We start from the raw sequence: 21,953 nt of genomic DNA, 5'->3' as shown, positions 1-21,953 counted from the left end.
ACCCTTTGAAATTGAATTATCATTGCCTTCACCGAGTTGTGCTCCTGGTCTGCCTCGATGCCACTCTTGATAATGTCGTCTAATAGGTCGTCGTCCTTGCAGAGGTCCAGAATTCCGTCGTGAAGTTTTCGATAGTCTAGCCACCAATCACTCAGGCATTCCATTTCGGCATCTAAGTCGTCGATGCGTGTAGTGGTAGAGTTCATAGCACTCACTCTGGACCGTATACCAGCAAGTCGGCCCATTAACGCAGTACGTTTCCTCGCGACACTATCCATCACTTCTTTACACGTAACACTTTTACTATCCTGTCTACAGCGCCAAATTACTGTTCGAGCGGTAACGAACTAGGGAAGAAATAATTTATAGAAAGTGGATACGTTTGAATTCACGGTTTATTTCAGACTGACTTGACCTTTGCCAACTGGGTGTTATTTATACTGCTCGTTTACAATAAGCGTGTGGAATTTTCCAATGGTTCAACACTCTATTGTTGCCTTGCTTATTATTAGCGTGTTTGCGTAAGAAAAGTGTAACCTAGCCTGAATCTTCGAACATTCTAGCATACTGTCAAAACAATCAAAGCAAACAAAAACAATAGGTAGTTCTAGTGTGTTCTGAAGGCATAAAGGTAAGTATGATTTCAATAGCATTAATGTTCTTTTTCTACTTTTAGGTATTTCTAGATGGATCCAGGTGAAAATGTGGTGAGTATGTAGTGTTGTGGTGTGTTTGTGAGGCTGCTGGCATGAGGCATGATCGTCCGCCTGAGTGGTGTATGAAAACACCCCGGCGGCTTGCTGGTGGCCTCAACATGCAGTCTTCTTCAGTGTCAGTTAAAAAAGAAATTTAAAAGCGTTGAATCTTCAGTATTTTTTTCTCGTATCATAAATTGATTGAAATTTTGAATGTCTACGTACCTCTAACAATGTCTTTTCACCACGACATAGGTAAGTTTTAGGTAATGGATGTATTTTTCCTCCTTATCCATGGATCGCACCACCGACCAAAGCTAACTACCTACCAAATCTGTTTCCTCCAACATTAATAAACACCGTTCCTGTGGTAATTGTCGGTCTCTAGAAGCAACAATCATTGCATACTAACATTCCTTCCCCATTCCAACTGACTGTAAGGATTTGGCCGGCGCCGTTGTTTATTAATAATATGAGACCTACTAAATCGTGCACTACGAGAATAAGCGGCATATCGCATTAATGTACAAAATAAGCAAAACAAATCGTCATAAAAGCTGGGGAACTTGCATGGAAACAACGTTGCAAAAATCTCAAATTCTCATTTCTCATTTATGAGATTTTTTACGTAACTTAACAGCTGAAAAATCATGCATGAGTTGACTCATCCGTTTGACTCATTGGCTTGTATTTACACAGTTTTTAAACGCAAAGCACATATTCTTTGTTTTTGCACATATTATTCTGCTAGAAATATAACAAACCTTTCTAATGTAAACAATAACATTAGGGTTTGACAGATTTTCTATGGCTTTTATGATTGAATCATTTTTGACGATGTGAGCGTGATTAAAATCTCATGCGTGAGTTTTGCGTAGGTCCATTGCTTAAACATAGTTGAGTTCATTCTCCTCAGGTACATCCCTTAAAACAAAGAACTAGTCATTCTCATTGATATATGTCAGTGCGCATCGCACCTCTGTGCTGTGCGTACACGATTTCTCTCTGCTCTTGGAAGTTTTCATAAAAGCTACCTAAAGCAATAAAACAGTACTTTTCAGTGCTAAAATTCAAAACGGTACTTTTTAGTGCTACTAAAACAGTACTTTTCAGTACTATTTTTTCTTCTATTGATCCCTTTACGATCCTTGTTTGGACCTGTGCCTTCGATTTTTCGTTGGACCCGTTGGCGAAAGCTAGCGGTGGTAATCCTTCTTGGACACCGTCTTGGGAAAAAACCTCTTAGGAGGTCACGCCTTCTTCCGTTTATTAACTTAATGTTACCCCGGATTACGGTAACGAAATCCGGGGGCAAATTGATGAATATTTGCCAACTTTTTGTTGTGTTATACTTCAGAATTCAAATACATATTGTCAAATAAATTTTGAGAAAATCAGAACATCAGTTTATGTTACCAACTTTTCATGAAAACATCTTTTTAAAATATAATAAAAATAGTTTTAATATCAAAAAATAAAAATGATACATTGGGGCGAAATTGATCACCATACAACAAAGCAGGGTTGAGAATAAAAATTTCCCTATCTGCTATATTTGGGTCTCCTGAATCTAAAAATGATGTCGAAATTCTTACAATTCGAGTATTTGATCATCTTATTGCAAAATTAAAATTTGAAGATCTGCTTAATATTCCTAAATGCAGGCAATTTCCCTTGAAAAAAGCACATTACCTATTTGAAAATAAACGGTTTTATGAGCAAAAATATACTTCCCAGGAAACACAAGCTTGTATACGATAGCATATAAGAGTACAAAAATGGAGGCGATATACGTCCATGCGCCATGAGAATTCATGCAAAATGTACGTATATCGCCTCCACATTTGTACTCATATTTCTTACAATATACGATTCCGTGTTTGTTGGGTTGCTTTGCTGCATGATATCAAAAATGAGTTCAGTATTTCATATTTGAGCTTACACAACATTTTAACCACTCGAAGTTGACATGTAGGCACCAGTGGATTGTTTAGCACCGACATTTCCAACTGTATTGCTTACACCTTCAAAAAGTGTGAATATTTCTATGCAAAACTGACCATAATAAAAATTAAATATTTTAAAATCATCATTAGACATCTTTTATTTGAAAAACATGGGATGTCTGTGGTGCCAATGAAATCTTCGGCGTCCTTGGGAGGAAATGTTTTTTGGTGCCGACCTGATCAAATTCGCCCCAGTGATCAATTTGCCTCCGGATTACGGTACACTATTCAATGTATGGATCATGAAATATCGTCTTGCTTTAAATGTCGAACATTGTGCTCATTCTATCTCATATATTGAACACCTTGATACGAATTTCAAACAGCATGAATAAGAAGCTTCCAAATGACTAATTTCGCAAATAAATTAATCTGAGCTAGTTAATTGGTCTCGCGCTAAAGAAATATTTCAACAATATCTTCATAGAAAATCCGAGTGTTCGGCATATAGTCATGTTCGAATTTGAGACAAAACAGTCAATTTAGAACAAAATATAAATTTATATAAGAACAATCTAATGTACTTACCGGAATTACTTGGCGAGCAAGTGTAGTTTCCCGAGTCCGACGGGGATGCACGTGCAATGACCAACCGGCTCGTTCGAGTTTGCTGCTCGGTCAGCACACTGATGCCACCCCTTTGCGAATAATTGATCACCCGGCCGCCCTTGTACCAGTAGATAAAAGAAGGCGGCTGCGGTGACTGCAGGGCGACGCACGTTAAATTAATGTCGCTACCACTCTTTACGAACAATTCCGCATTTCCTAGGATCTTGGCTTTCGACACTGTGGAGCAAAGAAGAACGACAGAAGAACCCAAAGTGGTCTTTAATTAGTATTAAACTTTATCTGGATTATCAATTCTAGAACATGGGGAATTTGCAGCACATCGTTCGTGCTGAAGCCGACTCTATTCCCTCCAATTAACTCTAGCAAATGGAGCATGGAATGAATTACTCACCGACTACGTTTAACCGAAAGGCTTGACTAATTTTCGGCTCAGTCGATACTTGGCACTCGTAGACGCCAGAGTCCCGTGCCTGGGGAGACGTTATCCGTAACGTCCACTCGTCACTGCCTTCGGTATGGAGCGACTGGAAGCGCTGGTCGTTGGTGTACGTCAGTATTCCAACGGTTAGGATATGTAGATCTCGTTTCCGAATCCAGGATACCTGACGGGAATAATGTTATTAGCCAATTCAAGCGCGTCAAAAAATAGAGATCCACTTACCGCTCGGTCTCCCAGACTTTTGACTCGACAGTGCAATTGACAGGTCTGCCCGGCAATGGCAGTCACGTCTCGTTTGGTGGTATTGTCGAAGTACGGATGCACCATGTTGTTCTCCCAGTACATTTGGAGGTCGGGGCTAAGGGTATCTGTTGGAAACGGAGAAGACAGTCTCAGTCAATGTAAAGTACAAAATGGAATGGAAATGAAGATTTATGCAAGAAGCTCTCTACGGAAAACTGCAATTCATCAGTTTGCGTTTTTCAGAACACATAATTTACTAACGCTAAGTAGTAGGTTGCTGGCTCCTCGGTCACGTTAGGAGTGGATCATCAAATTATCGTTTAGGTTATGTCTTTCTTTTTATCGATAAAACGGAACACAGCTAATCCTTGAAAAAGGCACAATACATGTGTCCGAAACATCGGATGTAAGCAAAAATCCGTTTTTGAGTTTTATTGAAGACTGAAAGCCATAACCTCAAACATCAACATAACAGTTGTACAGTGGCTCAATTTCATTTTCGTACGGGGCACTGTTTTCATATCAAGTTGGTATAAAACTATTAAATGGTGCATGGACTTCGATATACTTTATCAATAATGAAGGTTATAGGTGTCATCTATTGTTTGGCAATGACAAACTGTATTCATTTGCTTAAATCTTTGGAATAATGGAAAAGTATTGAGATTGTGTCTATAATTGACCCAATTCCATATTCGTACACCTAACAAAAAAGAAATATACAGCATTCAAAACTAATTTTTAATGGACTAGATGACTACTTAAGCTCTTCGTTGTATTGTTCAGATGCAGTAGAAAACATTTGGAAAATTTATAAACGGATATATGAAACTTAAGTAAATTTAAGAAAAATACCAGTTTTCCCATGTTTTTTGCTAAAATATTCGGTAAGTCGAACAATAAATTGCATTTTTTTCATCATCACTTCCTTAAGAATGATAATTGCGAATATTGCACAAGTTTCAACAAATTATAATAGTAGCTAAGAGTGGATATCGACAACTTATACTTTTGAATCTTAGGTAATATAATATTTATAACAAATCCAAAACCAAAAATTTTAGTCAATTTCTTTATGTTTGGATCCTAAATGTATATACACAATCCATAGTTAATGTTCCTATCAAAACATAGCGTAATTATCATTTTTAATTTACATTTTACTACCAAATATGATTATAGAGATTTAAAGAATAAATATTATTGCCATAACCGCAACACAAACGTGTTTTTAAAATGATGAAAACAACAGGATATAATATATTAAATAGTGTATCAATGCTTTCTGCTCATTCAAGTTATTTTGTATTTTTCTTATAAAATCAATAAATTGCAAAATAGGGTGCTATTTTGAATATAATTTAAATATTATTTCAAAGATTATTGAATATTACGATGACATCAATTATGTGGAGGTATGTACAGCGTAGTTTAGGGTACTTTATTGTAAAACGAAGTTCGTAGTTCAAATTATTTTTACAGACAAATTTGAAATTAACATTTACCTGTTGTTTAGAATGAAAATTTGGTTTACATTGATTAAAAATATAATTTTAGAAGAGTTTTGGACTTATGGCACAACAATTTTCTGAACTCAAAAGGAATAATAACTGCTTATGATTTCTGTAAAGTGTATATATTTCAACTAAATTTCTATCAGAGCTTACGAGTACAATCTATAGATTGGATCCAATGACAAAAATAAACGTAATTGTTCGAATTATTGGATTTTATAGCAAAAATCATTGGAAAACTGGCATTTCTCATAATTTTACCTAAATTTTATATATGTCCACTAATAAATTGTCCAAATGTATTTCACTACATCTGAACATCATAATAAAGCACTTCAGTAATCAAATAGAGCTTCTAAATTTAGTTTTGAACGTTGTGCGTTTGAATTTTGGTAGGTGTACGAATATGGAATTGGGTGAATTTTAGACATCAATTCAATACTTTTCTAATAATCCAAAGATGAATGTAAATGGAAACATTTTGTTATTGGCAAACAATAGATGACACCTATTACCTTCAATGTGGATAAAGTATTTGTAGCTCAATACTTCATTTAATAGTTTTTTACTAACTTGATGTGGAAACAGTATCCTGTACGAATATGAAATTGGGCCACTGTACCTCCAAGAAACATCAAATAATCTTTCTTTTATCGATCAGCCTAGATGGCTGCGTAGTTTCGGTATCGTTTTTTCCAATTGGCTAAGAATTAACACTACCGGCTGCCTGTTCCGTGACTAGTAATGAATGCAAATAGGTGTCTAAATAAAGCCTGTGGAGTACCTGGGCGCCCTCCACAGAATTGTGCCCTTCCTGTAATTCCGGAGCAATAGTGCAGGTGACCTTATGTATCTTCAAGAAATTGGCTGCCCTATTTCAGTCTCAACCTGAATCATTTCGCATTATACATTTTACACAGTGTATTATGTGCTTTTTGTCTTTGGCGACTTTTGATAGATCTTCTTCTTCTTCTTCTTCTTCTTCTTCTTCTTCTTCTTCTTCTTCTTGGAATTACGTCCTCACTAGGACAGAGCCTGCCTCTCAGCTTAGAGTTCTTGTTAGCACTTCCACAGTTAGTAACTGAGAGCTTTCTTTGCAAAGGGTTACAATCATTAATGGATATATTTTCTGAAAAGCAATACAAATTTTCGAAAAAAAAATTGGTTTTGCCCATGTTTTTTGCATGATGTTCATTTTACATTAGAATCGTTTTTTGCTAGCAACAAGAGTATGTGAAAATTTTGATATTTCAGTCTGAATTCGTGTCGCTGCTATAGATAACATCCCTATCCTGATGTTGTGCGATAGAACAATACAAATTCCTCGTTTTTCTATCAGAAACAAAGTAATATCCTTAAGGTGTTCTTTTTACCACCCCTTCCCTTACATCGTGTGGCAGGTACCATTAGACTTTATGCCCAGGTAAGTCAAGAAAATTTCCATTACGAAAAGATCCTGGACCAACCGGGAATCGAACCCAGACACCTTCTGCATGGCTTTGCTTTGTAGCCGCGGACTCTAACCACTCGGCTTAGGTAAGGCCCAATGTTACTGCATATTATGGCCAAATTTGAACTCATTAGCTTAAATAAAAACTGCCGAATTGAATCAAAAGTGCCAAGAATAGGATCCATCTCCCTACGACACACAACACAAAAAAAATCTTCAAAATTTTCAATGTTAACGAGGTTAAAAAAATAGCTCTTAATTGTGCACAAATTCTTCCTACATAATTATTAATCGGTCCCATTACTAGCAGCCAGCTGACGTTGTGCCTGAGCTGTTGGCACTGCACAAACATTGTTCCAATTAGAGGAGATGTTTTGCTGCTGCAAACTTGACAAGTGGCAGATCCCCAGCATGGAATATTAATAATGTAGCTTGTTTTCCGTTACCATTCCGGGGATATGCAACGGAACCATCATTAAGCCCCAGTTGATGAATTGCAATCTAACCGCAGAGCCGTCGAGCGTTTTCCATTTTCCATTGGCATCCCTTCCCGACTATGGGTGCATGACAAAATGTTTTAGCTTATTTTATTATCAATAATATTGTGATATTCATATTTTATCGAACATAGGTTGTTAGAAGCAGGATATTGTTGAAATAATTAAATCCATAACTAAAAGGCATTGAAAATTGGAACATAAATAATAACAAACAATCCAGATTTTTTTTTATATAAAGTTATATTATTGCATAATATACGGTTATACTCATTCAGTTACGAACTTTTTGATCAATTATATGAAAATTCTAACAAAACAAACAATTTAAAATTAGGATTATGTCGCAACACGTATATTTTTAATTACTTGCAATATGTCAATACGAAAATCATGATCATAACATTTTATAACACTTGGATTGTTTGATTAATCCAAGAGACCTTTCATCCATTCTTTCCAGATAAAAATCAAGAAGAATGGTGATCAAAGACACACAATACTACATATTTTGCTTTGTAAATCTCAAACTTAAATTGATTAAAGTGAACTAGATTGAAGAAACAACACATTTTTAAATAAGTAGAAGATCGGAATAAAATGAAAGTATTGGAATACTATTAATTGATAAAATGTAAAGATATTTGTATAATATTTCCATAAAACAAAAAACAAATATTTTTAAGGAATATAACACAGTGGGCATTATGAATAAAGTGTAGTACGGTTGAGTTTACTACATTCAGGTACGCTACATGTGGAACACGAGTGGAACATGTTAGTGTCATTTTCCTTTCTACACCTTTCGAACATACTACAAACAACGCGTTGCTATGAATAAAGGTACCATTTACTACAAAGCTACTGGTAGTTAGCTTTAGAGTTGCAACAAGCTTTGAGATTGCGGAGTTGGAAGGAATAATTTACTTTTGAGCGAAAATCATGAGAAAACGATATGAGTTTTGATATTTTGAAGGTATTTTGAGTTTTGCTTAGGAATTCTGAGGTTACGAAAACATTCGCCCTGCCAATTCTAAGATTCCGGTAAGATTACCGGCCGTAGCAACTTGTAATATGTGTGTGAACTCTGGCATTACGATAATTATGTTATTTTCTAGGAATACAGTTATTTATAAAGTAATTATGAATTTAACATATGAAGTCTGACATCTCAGGTTCTCAGATTTCGTTTGGAATTCCTGTAGGAACTTTGGGATTCCGATAGGCATGTCGGTTTTTAATGATAATTCTAGAATTTAAAAGCCATTCTAGGAGTAGTGCGGAAATATTAGAAGTATGGTAAAAACTCTAGGATTTGGGTGGAAATGGGATAATGATTATTAATTTCTTGAAATTCTGTGGGTATCTTTGAGACGATATATCTGTAAGAATCCATGACATTTCGGAGCGATTCCTGTGAATTATTGTGTGAATATTTGGAATTCTGAAATCAATCGTTGGAGTTATTGTAAAAACCTTAAAGATTTTGTTGATCTCCAGTTCCGTTGGAATTTCAAAGCAAAGCTTTAATATAAACCTTTTGAATGTCGGTAAATATTTTCTAGATTCAAATGGATTTTTTTAAGAAATCGATAAGAATTTCAATATGTAATTTCAAAGGAAACCCTGGTGTTTTAGGGTAGATTTTTATTGAGCTCTAACGACTACCATCGGAGTCACTACAATTCCCAGAACAATCTCTACATTCTATAAATTCCAAGGATAGTATCAGGAGCCCCACCTAAATAACGAGAATATCACAGAATCAGTTGGCATTTCCGGAATTCAACATGCTGTTAAGAAAACAAACGGGGAGCATAAAAATTCTAACGCAATTTCACAAGAATTTCAGTACTGGTGCTAGGAAATATTTGGTTTCTGGTTTGATAGCTGTAATCCCAAGATCTCTTCATGTATTTTAAGCTAAAATTCAAAAATTCGTCAAACACTGGCGTTGGCGAAGACCGAAACTCACGCAGCAAATTCATTGATACACCACCATAATGAAATCAAAAACATAAAGAGAATACCAGACTAATCGCAATATTTCACTACAAATCTTGTCAAATTACAGCACCTTCATAAATTTGTGCAAATTGTCGCGTAATCGATTAGATTCCATGCATTTCCTTCTGATGCATGATTGTACAGTATGCCCCATAAAAAAATGCGAAAATCGTCATATCATATTTTATGACAGTTTTTTCATAGAAAATGTGAATGAAGCATATATATTATTCATTACGTGTATTGTATAATCAAATTAGACTCAGTTTTTCATTTTGGACATGATTTTTATCTGTTACTTTTACCCTACCAGATAGGAATTGGAAGCATACCATCAAATTTTATCATGCGGACATCAAGTTCAATATCTGTGTGATGAAAGCTTCTAAAACATCAACGACGATGTCAGCTTCTTCACAGACCTTGTCTCCAGCATACGCCCATATCAAATGATAGAATTGATTCATACCTGGGTCATTGGAGACTTAAACATTTTTTCGGAAAAATGGCTCATTTTGGAGAGCTTTGATTGAACGTTCATATAAGTGTGATAAGCGGCTCCGATTTGCTCCAAAACCAATGAGCTAGTATTGATATAAGTTGTCTCTAACCGAAGGAACAAATGTCATCCTCAAAAATCCATTATATGCCTCCGTATTTAGTTTTTATTCAACTTTAACGGAAAAAAATATAGGCATATCAAACCTATAAGACGCAAATGCTCTCAAAACTATGACCCTGGCAAACTATTTTATTGTGATCATGGAAAACACGTTCTCTTAGAAGTCCTCCATCCTCTGATACCAAACAAATTAGAATTTTCAACAATAAAGTGTGATTTTTGAAGGTGGAAAGTTTATCACCAGAGTATACGACAATCAGACGCTGTTTCTTGCATTGGGCGGACAAAACCTTTGAGCTTCTTATTATTTAGGACAATAAGAAAAATATGACAAAAATCGTCCTGGACAGCGAAGTTATTTATTTATTTATTTATTTTAACATAAAATTTTGAAAGAGGGAAAAACCCCTTTGAGTGATTTCTTTTTTGAAATCTTTCTCAAAGAGGCACAAAACCTCTTTATCTTTTCAAGAAACGTTACAAATCAAACTTAAAACTAGAGGCTCACACGGCAACAGACCATAACAGTAGGGATAATAATCGTAGAATATGAACATCAATCCGATATTAAGTGAAGAGTATCATCAAAAGTCGGTGAGGGAGAGGGTCCATCAGAATCGAATCATTCTTGACATCTGAAAATAAATGTATAAAAAACAACAACAAGTATCAAACAAAATATGAGATCTCTTTTAGAAACTCAAATAAAATTTTCAATACGGGATAGCATTTAGTACCAATTATGTCCGCTGTTCCGTCAACGCCTGCGCCTGGTTTCTCGGTCAGGTAGAATCGCCAGTTACTTTTCCAGGTAATGAAGACTGGTATATGTCTGGCCGAAGCCAGTGATGCTACGCTCGTTAAATTTGCTCGTAAATGGTTCCAGCTCCTCCACTTTTCAACGCCAACCACACTCTGCTAATCCGTCAACGCCTGCGCCTGGTTTCTCGGTCAGGAAGAATCGCCAGCTACTTTTCCAGCTCCATCACTCTACAACGGAAACTAGTTTGTCCTGCATCTTTACGCTACCGATGACCCTGAACATACTGTCCCCACGCTACTTCAACAGTACTCAGCTGTTTCGTCAACATCTGCGCCTGGTTGCTCGGTTAGGAAGAATCGCCAGAAGACCTTTCCTGCAGATATCACCGCTGATCATCAATCCTCGCCATGTGTTTTTCTGGTTGCTCGAATTGTTATTTTTTGAATTCAAATTATTTGTAGCCGTGTAAATTAGTAATTATTAATTCAGGAAGTTAATTAATTGAATTAGATTTACCGCACTCCCTTCAAAGAGAATTATTTCTCACTGGAAGTGCATGTTTATTGTAATGTTTTGATGAAAAGAAGAGAAGGTTTTATGCCTCTAGGAGAAGTGCTTCGAAAGGAACGCCACTCCTAGGGGCTTTTCCCTACTCCAATAAATAAATAAATAAATAAAAAAAAAATGTCACGAACAGATATGGGAATAGGATGATTCAAATTTTCTATGCTGTTGATTAATTTTTTCTCGGTAAAATGAATATGCGACATTAAAATACAATATGATCAATATCCTCATAAGATTCTCCACAATCGCATAGATTAGAATCTTTGATGTTGATTCGATACAAATGGCTGTTGCAAATATAATGATTTGACATCAACCTTGAAAAAGAGCAAATGAAATTTCTACTTGCTGATATATTTTTGAACCATGGATAATTACTAACTTTTGGGCAAATAGAATGACACCATCGCCCTTTATCGCTAGAGTTCCAACAAATTTGCCAATCCAAAAGAAATTTTACTTTCAGTTTTGGATAATATTCAAATGGTAATATGTGACGATTGTAGATTATTCCCCGATGAACGCCAAATTTAGCTAATGAATCCGCCTGTTCATTTCCATAAATCTTACAATGAGCAGGAACCCATACAAATTTAATAATAAATCCCTTAGAACTAAGATCAAATAATAATGTTTTCATCATAAATATAATATGATGAGTTTTAAAATTGAAATTTATCGTATCCAAATGAACAAATGAAATAAATATTTGGTGTACAATCTTTGATCAAGTTGCACGCAAAATATAGAGCAACCAGTTCTGCCGAAAAAATGACCCGACAATAAATTGTATACACCAAATCCCGCAACATCTTGAATCAAAGAACCATCCGTATAATAAATTTGCGCAGGTGTGACTTCAATAAATTTACGCTCAAATAAAAAATTCGCAAAATGAGTATGTTGAATTTTTGGAACTTGTTTCAATTCATGCAACAAGGTGAAGTCAATGATAGGTTGGTATGAGTGAATTGTAATTTTTGAATTATAAAAAGCATTTAAAGTAATTGTTTCAATTTGTTCGTTAGAGCAATGAATGAAGGAATCTAATATTCTGCTCGAAAGATTAATTTCAAATAACGATTTCAAAATATTGATAATAGGATGATTGTTTGAGAAACAATTCATCACAAATTTGCAATTTAATTCTTGAAAGCGAATCTTAAGTGGCACTACTCCGGCAAGAACTTCAATTGATTGAGTATGTGTTGAATTCATAAACTTTAAACAAATTCTCAAGCAACGAAGTTGTATTTTTTCAAGTTTGACAAAATATGTTTGTACAGCACTACCAAATGAAAAACAACCATATTCCATAACTGAACGAATAGTCGTTTTATAAAGTGTTATTAAATCAGAAGGATTCGCTCCCCACCAAGTACCTGTAATTGTACGAAGAAAATTAATTCTTTTGGCACAAACTTTTTGGATGAATGTAATGTGAGTGTTTCAATTTAATTTATAATCAAACCATATGCCAAGATATTTGTATATATCAACTTTTTCAATTTCAAGGACATTAAGATATAAATTTATAATTGTAGAAGAATGTTTTCTTGAGAAAACAATATATTTCGTTTTTTGAACTGAGAAAGAAAAACCATTTTCATGAGCCCACATATCAATATTATCTAAAGCACATTGCATAAAATGTCTTATGATCTCTCTGTTTTTGCCACTGATTGAAATAACATTATCATCAGCAAATTGTAATAAATAACATCCATTAGGAGACAGCGAAGTTATGTCAGAATATACTGCAATAATCAGAAATTACATTTACTAGCAAAAACTATGAAAATAACGCTTGTGGATACGTTCAAACAATTTTCGCATTTTTTTATGGGCCATACTGTATTGATTTAAAGCGTCACTCTGAATGGATTTTTCTTTACGTGCAGAATCACTCTGCACTCTGAATGGATGTTTGTTAACGTGTAGCATCAATCACTGCTACCCGTATTTAGTGAAAGCTCATGTTCGAAAGCAGTACGTACTGCATGTTCGAAAGGCTTTTTAGTTATACCAAATTTGTAGTAATCTTTGTGGATTTTGTTTTTGAGTAGATGCTACATGTAGTAAAGTTCAACGCTTTTTTTCATACCACCCAGTATGTTACATTTTTGTTTTGATATATTCTGTGGTAACAGTCTTTAACATAATTATATCACAGTAAGATATAAGTCATTCCATATCAATCGTCCACTGCACGTGTAATCGTAATCGAGCGTCATCGATTGCAACCAACATGTTCATTGACTTGAAACATGCAAAAAGCCAAATTTTAATGTCAACCGTACCACCTCTCGACCCATTCGATCACGTGTTGGCAAATTTAACGGATACCTATGATTTTGCTTAAATTCTTCAATTTATATCTTCGAAACTGTTAGACATAGGGAAAATGATGTTCGGTACTATTGAAGGAATTCGTTTGTCAGATATATTTTTCTCCTATTTTTAAACTTTAAATATTTTAAAACTTTAAATCTCTCCAAGGTTTTTTTAGCCTATTAGACCAGTCAAGATATTTAGAAGGGAGGTACTCCAATGTATCTGATTTCCCGTTCCGCCATTTTGAAATACCAAATAGCTGTTTGTTTGTTTTGATTGTGAACTAACACTATTTTGAAACTACATACCATAAAAAATATTCTTCGACAAAGTTCGCTTATAAAGCACATACTTTGAATTATTTGACTTGATTTTGATTTAATTTCTCTGAATTCGTTTTTGTGATTCAGTGATACTAGGTGCAGAGCGTCACGAAGCAGGAATAGAATATTCCTTTCACTCTCACAATGCAAGTAATTCCTCACCATCTTTTCAAATTTGTGGTAACACCAAACAGTCCATGCTGCCTTCTGTAGTTCCTCCAAAAATTATTTCCGGAATACTGCTAGGATCCCCCTAGACTTCTACACAGATTTTCTTTAAAATTTATTTTGGGGCTCACCCATTAACTACATCACGCTTTGAAGAGGAATCCTCTCTTCTTATTTCAAGCATGACGTAGGGATTTTTATGTACAGTACGGTGTACTGAAGGGGATCATGCAGTATGAATTAATGGAGAATTTCAGGTAGATTTTTCTAGAGGAATTTCCCTGTAGAATTTTTTGAATGTACATTGGTGATTGCTGCTAGAATCCCCTGAAGGAATTCATAACAAAAACATTAGAGATGTTGGCAGAAAACACTGAAACAATTTTTCCACTTGGAGAAAATAAGTATTCCTAAGTAAATTTCCAAAACCCATACAAGTCCTCCTTAAAAGTAAGAATTCATGCATATATATTTGGAAAATGTCTTCGAAAAATCACTGCATAAATCTCAGCAACGATTTAGGAGTGAATTAATGAAGGTATTACGGAAACATTTCTTGAAGAAATGCATGGAAGAATGCTTGAAAATATCACTGACAAAATTACTGGAGCAATTACCAACATCTCTCTTGAAAACCTGCGCACATTTTTCGAGGAATTTAGAGAATATTTCTCCGGAGAATCCATTTGAAATTTCTGCAGGAATATGTTTAAGAATACCGCCACGAATTTTTACGGGAAAACTTCCTAAGATTCCTCAACTAATTCTTTCTACAGGAATCTTCAGGAATTCTACCGAGATTCTCAAAGATTTTCTCCAGAGTTGCTCCGGGATTTCCTTTATTATTCCTTCAGAAATTTTTTCGGTGTTTCTCTAAAAAATATTCAGCTGCTCTTCCAGCAATTCCATCGGAGGCCCTGCAGGAATTCTTGTAGAGTTTTTTTTTTTGAGAAGTTTGTCAAAGCTTTTTGTGGGATTGATTTGGAGTTCTTCATGGAATTTCTTCGGAGATCCGGGAATTCAGATTTACTCTGGGATTTTGTTTTAGTTCTACCGGGAATTCTTTTGGATGTCCTGCATACTTCATCCTGCATATTTCTTGGAATTTATGTAGGAATTTTTCAGAGTTTCAGTAGTAATTCTTCGGAAGTCTTTCGGGATTCTATCAGGAATTCTTCTGGTGTTACTTCGAAAAATTTCCAACAATTCCACCGAGATTTCTTCCAGAGCTCCTTAGAAATTTTTCAAGAATTTATCCATGATTGTCTCTAAACTTCCTCTGGAAATTCTTCGTGAATTCCTCGTGTGATTCCTCCGGAGCTTCTCCAGGATAATTACTAATAACTTCCAGAAATTCTTCCGGTTTTCTTTCAACAAATTTCTCTCGATTTTATCTAGCGATTCCTTAAAACATCCTCCGGATTTCCACCGGAAATTCTTCCAGAGTTCTACCATAAATTCCTCTGGAGCTCGTTTAGTGATTCCTCTAGATTTAATACAGTGATTCCTCCGGAGCTCCTTCGGGAATTCCTTCAAGTTTTCTCCATAGTCTCTCCAGGAGTTATCCAGAGTTCCTCAAGCAATTACCCCGAAGTTCCTCCAGAAATGCATCCGAGGTTTCTCCAGAAACGCCTCCAAAGTTCCTCCAGGAATTGCTCCAGAGTACTTCCAGGAACTCCTTTGGAGTTTCTCTAGGAATTTATCCAGAGTACCTTAAATAATTCGGCCAGAAGTTCCTTCATAGTTCCTCCGGGAATTCCTACGGAGCTTCACCGGTAATTCCTCTCGAGTTCCTTCAAAAATTTCTTCTGAGTTCCTCCAAAAATTCTTCCAGTGTTCTTTCAGAAAATATTCTGGATTTTATTCCGCATTTTAGCCGAAGTTCCTCCAGAGCTCCACCAGGAATTACTTAGGATTTCCATCATAGTTCCTTTTGGAAGTCCTTCGCAATTGCTCCAGCAATTTTTCCTGAGTTTCTTCTGCAATTTCTCCAGAGTTTCTTCAGGAATGCCATCAGAGTTCTTCTAAAATTTCCTCCGGAGTTTCTTCAGGAATTCTTTCAGCATTTTTCCTGGGAATTCCTTCGGAGCTCCACCGAGAATTCCTTCGGATTTTCTCCATAGATTCTCCAGGAATTCAATCAATGTTCCTCCAGAAGTTTCTCGGATTTCCTTCCGAAATTCCTTGGAGCTCTTCAAGGAATTCTTTTGGAGATCCTCCATAGTTTCCTTCATAGTGCCTTAATAACCAAGGTATCTAAATGAAAGGTAGTCCAATCTGTCAGAATACTGCATCCGCCAGGTTGAAAACCCCAGTGACAGCTGGCGAGTTTGTTTTCGTTAGAGGATGCTAGAAAAAGCCATGTCACACAAACATCCATCCGGCTAAATGTTTTGGTTGGTTTGAAACACTAATTATTGGATAAATTTCTTTTAACAGGCTGTATTTAAATAATATTTCACGACCAAAATCGCCAATAACCGCAACAGTCTTATTTTGCCAGTCACGTTCGAAGTACTTCTAGACATGTTTCACTAGCCATATAGATTTGTTCGTTTAATTCAATTATCGATTCTGTGAGGGCATTATCCAAATTGAAAGCTTCGAAATACTTCCTTTAAAATAATTTTGAGCTCAAAAGATACATATTTTCACAAACGAACACAGAAAGTAAATTTCACTCAGAAATGCGGGAGAAAATCTTCACTTCACATGTAATATTCTTTTTCTGTTGTGAACAATCCCTAACAATCCCATAGAATCCGATCTGATACATGCATATCTTAGTCGGGGCCTTCCTTAGCTGAGTGGTTAGAGTCTGCGGCTTCAAAGCAAAGTCATGCTGAAGGTGTCTGGGTTCGATTTCCGATCGGTCCAGGATCTTTTCGTAATGGAAATTTCTTTGGCTTCCCTGGGCATAGAGTATCATCGTATCTGCCACACGATATACGAATGCGAAAAGGGCAACTTTGGCTAACAAAGCTCTCAGTTAATAACTGTGAAAGTGCTCATAGGAACACTTAGCTGAGAAGCAGGCTCTGTACCAGTGAGGACGTTAATGCCAAGAAGAAGAAGAACATGCATACCTGGGGGATGCGAATTACAAACCAACAAGCAGCTGAAATTTTCGCAAAAAAGATCTGAGTGTGCCTAGAAATGTTCAATAAAGATTTCGTCACGATAAGAAAGTTAAATAAATTATGTAACATAAGGACCGCAATTTTTTAAAGAGAAGACGTGTTTGTTCCAAATTATGCATTAGTCTTTTACAACTGTTCAACAATAAGCTTCTTTCTAACATACAGCTAGAAACTTTCTCATTAAGGCAATTTATTAGGTTAATTGCCCGCATTGAACTGATGACGCTTTGTGTGAAGTAATTCAAGTGCACATTTGTGATTTCCAGCCAGACAAACAAACAACAGACGGTTAGCACTCGTGGAACAGATTGTGTAGAATTTGAACATCCTTAATGTTCGAGTCCGCACCCCCCAGATGCAAACATACTCGCCAGCTAGTCAGCTCGCCAGCTGTCAATTCCTTCCCCCCAGTAGCCTACTTCACTACGCACCCACTGACTGCTTAGATTGCTGAACCTCCGTTCGAGAAATCTTGGTTCACACAACTACACTCAAAAGGAAGATCAGCACGCATCAGATGCGTCAGCTTTGACATTTTTGAAAGTTGAGAAAAGCGTCAGCGGTTTTAGTACATGCGTGATTTTGGTGATTCTTGGACCCTGCAGTATAATCAGGTCCGTCCCACTCGGGCTCAGATTGAGTACCACTTCTAGTACTGTATTTGGCCCCTCGCTACTGCAAAAGGTACCCAAGTTTGACAGATCGCAGTACACTTTTCACGGCATTCTAGATTACCTTATGAGCCATAAAATTTTGGGCAACTGCAAGGGACAGGGAGGTCTTTATTTTGTCTTTGGTATAATGAGACGGTACATGAACCACCACAACTGAGTAGCTCATCCAGTAGACTTTTGAGGAGAATACAAACCGACGAATGAGATCCATAGAGCCCAATCCCCTTTGGGATACAGATTGCCTGGGGTAGGTGAATGTTTCCAGTTTTTTTTTTGCTGAGAACTGTGCACAAATAATTCAATTAAATAATAAGGATTGAAAAAATATTAAAAATCGAACAATTAATGGTCGAAAAAATAATGGTCTGGCAACACTGTTGTAACCTTTTTTAAATGTCTATTTTCTGTTCAATTCTGTATCAGCCCACAGTACCCTAATGTTTCATTAAACAATAAACTTTTTCACCGAAATCTGCAATTAGTCGGGATTTCATATGAAAAATATCGCAATCTAAATTTCTGGAGATGGTCTTGGAACACCTCAGGAATTAAGATGTTTTCGGCTATAAAATGTCTAACAAACACGATAGATTTTTTTTTTTTTTGGAATCTAAATATACTCATCGGTTGATAAATCGATTTGATGTTTTCAATTTAAAAATAAGAATATTTGGCAGCACTGTATCCTAAACATATTTTTTGCTAGATTTCCTGAGCAATTTGCTTGTGCCACAGATAATTTTGCTTTGTTTCTATTAGTTGCTAAGATTTATATTGAAGAATGTTAGTAAAATCATGGGGTTTTTTGACAAATTTGCAACTAGGGTCGGTGTTCCCTTAGTGGACAGTCCCCTATAGTCGCACTAGTGACTTTTCACGGCCGTTTTGCTATAAATCTTTTCAAAACATTTTTTGACATGAAGGTCAGGACCTATTTATCTAAGTACCATTGATTTACATCTTGATTTTGCTCAAAAAATGATCGCAAAAAAATATTTTTGCTTAAAATTTGAGCTCCCTTGCGCCTATAGTAAACCTATTGTTCCTATAGTAGCACTACTGAGAGAAACTATTTTTTATTATACGAAATAATAGATTAAATTATAACTTTTTTTACATCAAACGAAAGCTTAAGATCCACACTTTGTAGGAAAAATATAAAAGTTTTGTAAAAATACGGTTTTGATAAGTATTTTGCCCACGCCGTGATGCTAGTGCTACTATAGGAACAGAAATTAGAAATAGTGCTACTATAGGCACATGTATTCCTATAGTGGCACACGCGATAATAAATATAAACATTTGAGTTTTCGTATGTTTTATATTTTTCCCACAAAACCAAGATAAAAAGCTATCAGATGATGTAAAAATAATGACGCTAGCATTATTTTTCGATTTTATACGAATTTTTGTTCTTAGCTATGCGGCTATTGGTACATCGACCCTACAAGAAATTGTTCCGTCGGTTAGGCATAAAAATTTGACATTTTGCACATTTCAAGTGGAAGATCATTTCATCGAAATTTGATTGAAAACGATTGTATATTTGTGGACAATTAGTATAGAATGACCCATATGCATTTCATACTCTGTTATCATATCATATTCTATATTTGTCATGTCCCTCTAGTCGGGATCCCTAAGGACCAAGCGCCACTTACCTGCCACTGCAATGACGAAGAAGTTAATCAACGATGCAATTAGTCTCAGCTTCGTGTTCATAGTAGTGAAGTAGCACTGCAAACGGTCCCCGGTTAGAAGTGAGTTTTGCTGACGATTCGTCGTTGCCGTTGGATTCGTTCTCGCTGGATAGTCACCATTTTGTGTACATCGACGATTGTTTGAATAGTTGCATTTCCCGGAGAGTATCCAGGCTTCCCACTACGTACTTGCACTGTGCCGTTTTAATGCATACATTTTCATTGCACTTCCTTGCTCTGTGCTGCGTGAGAGCAGTTTTTTTCTTCCATTGAAACAGTTTTCAATTAATTATGATTGTGCTTTCGAAAGCGCTCGAAAAAAAAACACTGACAAACGTAATTGGTGCTCTACTCAAACCGATTAGCTTCAGGATGCTTGCGTCATTGTCACACACCCACTGGAATCATGTTTGACTTCGGTGATGGTCACGAACGAACTTCATAATTCAAATGAGCTTCCACATTGGGCACTGCTGGAACCAGAACGGGACAAAAACGAGGATGTGGAAGCCTTACGGGCAGTTTTTGCTTTCCCCGTTTACTGTTGGATTATTCACAGTCATACTTTTTGTGGGCTCTTCTATATCTTCCATACATTTCACTTTTTACCTGCGTGCTATACTTTTTTTCCTTATGCTGTACTATGTATTTTCATCGGGGGTTTCCCTTTTCACTTATATATTCTTCTCACATTGACCCACAGCGTCGTCGTTCCGAAGTTGTCTTCCTGTTGGTATAAATATTTCACTTTTATCATGCGGAGCCAACTGGCAGTAGTTGACTCGAAGGCAAAAGAAAGGCAGTTCCCCAGTTGATGTATGATTATGGAAAAGTGCTCTAGTGCTTTGTGCTGCAGAAAAAAATATAACAGTATTACGTAAAGTCCACTCAATATCTAGTCGTGACTATGGGTAGTAGTGTATTTTTTGTTGTAACTTGTTCAACCATTAGAAAATTTCTGATCATGACTCATCCCATTTTGAAGTGACAATGGAAGGTATTTTTTCCATGTTGAGTGAACATTATGTATTTCCGAAGATAAATCTCAATACTTATTGCTGTGTGAAATCTCGAACAAAAGATTGCTAAAAATATCCAATGCCTAATATTTTGTACTGTATAAAGTCCTTTTTATAAACATTCACAGTGTTAGACTCTTAAAAGCAGATTTGAATCGATGTGATTTAAGTGAAGTGGAGCTAAGGTCTCTTTCTAAATTGCTAACTATGTACAAAGGGAAGGGTTGTTTTTTTTTTCTTTTTTAACTATTTTACAAGTACAACTTTAAACAAAACACTCATGTATTGTGTTAGGCAACACCATCATCCTTATTTCGTTCTACTAAATAATTATTCAATTAACATTTTGTCTACAACTTATTACATTTAATTTGTTGTGGCAGTTGATAGTACTTGCAGTTGAGTTAAATTCACCTGTCAATAAGAAAAATAAACGCTTTCAATTAACTTTATCTTAATGTATAACGTGACAACAAAAGACTCCAAAGATTTTTGTCAAAAATAATAATAACTTTTTTTTAATAACTTGTTACATTTGGTTTGAATGCCTTCTATGTGATTTTTGAAAATTTAATTTCTATCTAGCATGAGCCCTAGATACTTAACTTCATCTGACCAATTAATTGGAATCCTTCTCATCGTGACAACATGTTTACTTCTTCTTAATCTTTCTGGCGTTACGTCCCCACTGGGACAGAGCCTGCTACTCAGCTTAGTGTTCTTATGAGCACATCCACAGCTATTAACTGAGAGCTTTTTATGCCAATTGACCATTTTTGCATGTGTATATCGTGTGGCAGGTACGAAGATACTCTATGCCCTGGGAAGTCGAGAAAATTTCCAACCCGAAAAGATCCTCGACCGGTGGGATTCGAATCCACTACCCTCAGCTTGGTCATGCTGAATAGCTGCGCGTTTACCGCTACGGCTATCTGGGCCCCACATGTTTACTTGAAGGATCCAAATAAAGAGCTTTTGGTTTATGTGGGAATATTATTTGTTGAGTTTTGGAAGTATTAGGAGAAATCTTCCATTTATGCAAGTATGAAGAAAAATATCCAAACTTTTTTGCAATCGACTACAGATGACACGCAGGCTTCGTCCTTTGGCGGAGAGGCCTGTGTCATCCGCAAACAAAAAAAAATGACATTTCCTGTAACTCAGGAAAGTCAGATGTTAAAATATTGTATAATATTGGTTCCAATATGCTACCATGAGGAAC

At 35.9% G+C, this 21,953-nt stretch overlaps 1 protein-coding gene across 5 annotated transcripts in view; it reads right to left on the bottom strand.

Annotated features, from left to right (window-relative positions):
* LOC5566742 (Down syndrome cell adhesion molecule) overlaps nucleotides 1-21,953 on the bottom strand; it is a 146,303-nt gene that overhangs the window by 47,342 nt on the left and 77,008 nt on the right. For 3 of the 5 annotated variants that reach the window (XM_021851197.1, XM_021851198.1, XM_021851199.1), the window contains exons 2-5: nucleotides 19,674-20,439; nucleotides 3,933-4,078; nucleotides 3,663-3,873; nucleotides 3,230-3,487 (exon numbers count right to left, since the gene is read on the bottom strand). In XM_021851197.1, the coding sequence (XP_021706889.1) occupies nucleotides 3,230-3,487; nucleotides 3,663-3,873; nucleotides 3,933-4,078; nucleotides 19,674-19,734 (676 nt within the window). In that variant the 5' untranslated portion in view covers nucleotides 19,735-20,439. Of the gene's footprint in view, nucleotides 1-3,229; nucleotides 3,488-3,662; nucleotides 3,874-3,932; nucleotides 4,079-19,673; nucleotides 20,563-21,953 lie in introns of all 5 variants that reach the window. The other 2 variants (XM_021851195.1, XM_021851196.1) reach the window with 1 other exon arrangement.

Source organism: Aedes aegypti, chromosome 3 (assembly GCF_002204515.2).
Source record: "Aedes aegypti strain LVP_AGWG chromosome 3, AaegL5.0 Primary Assembly, whole genome shotgun sequence".
NCBI lineage: Eukaryota > Metazoa > Arthropoda > Insecta > Diptera > Culicidae > Aedes > Aedes aegypti.
This window is presented reverse-complemented; position numbering and strand designations above follow the sequence as displayed.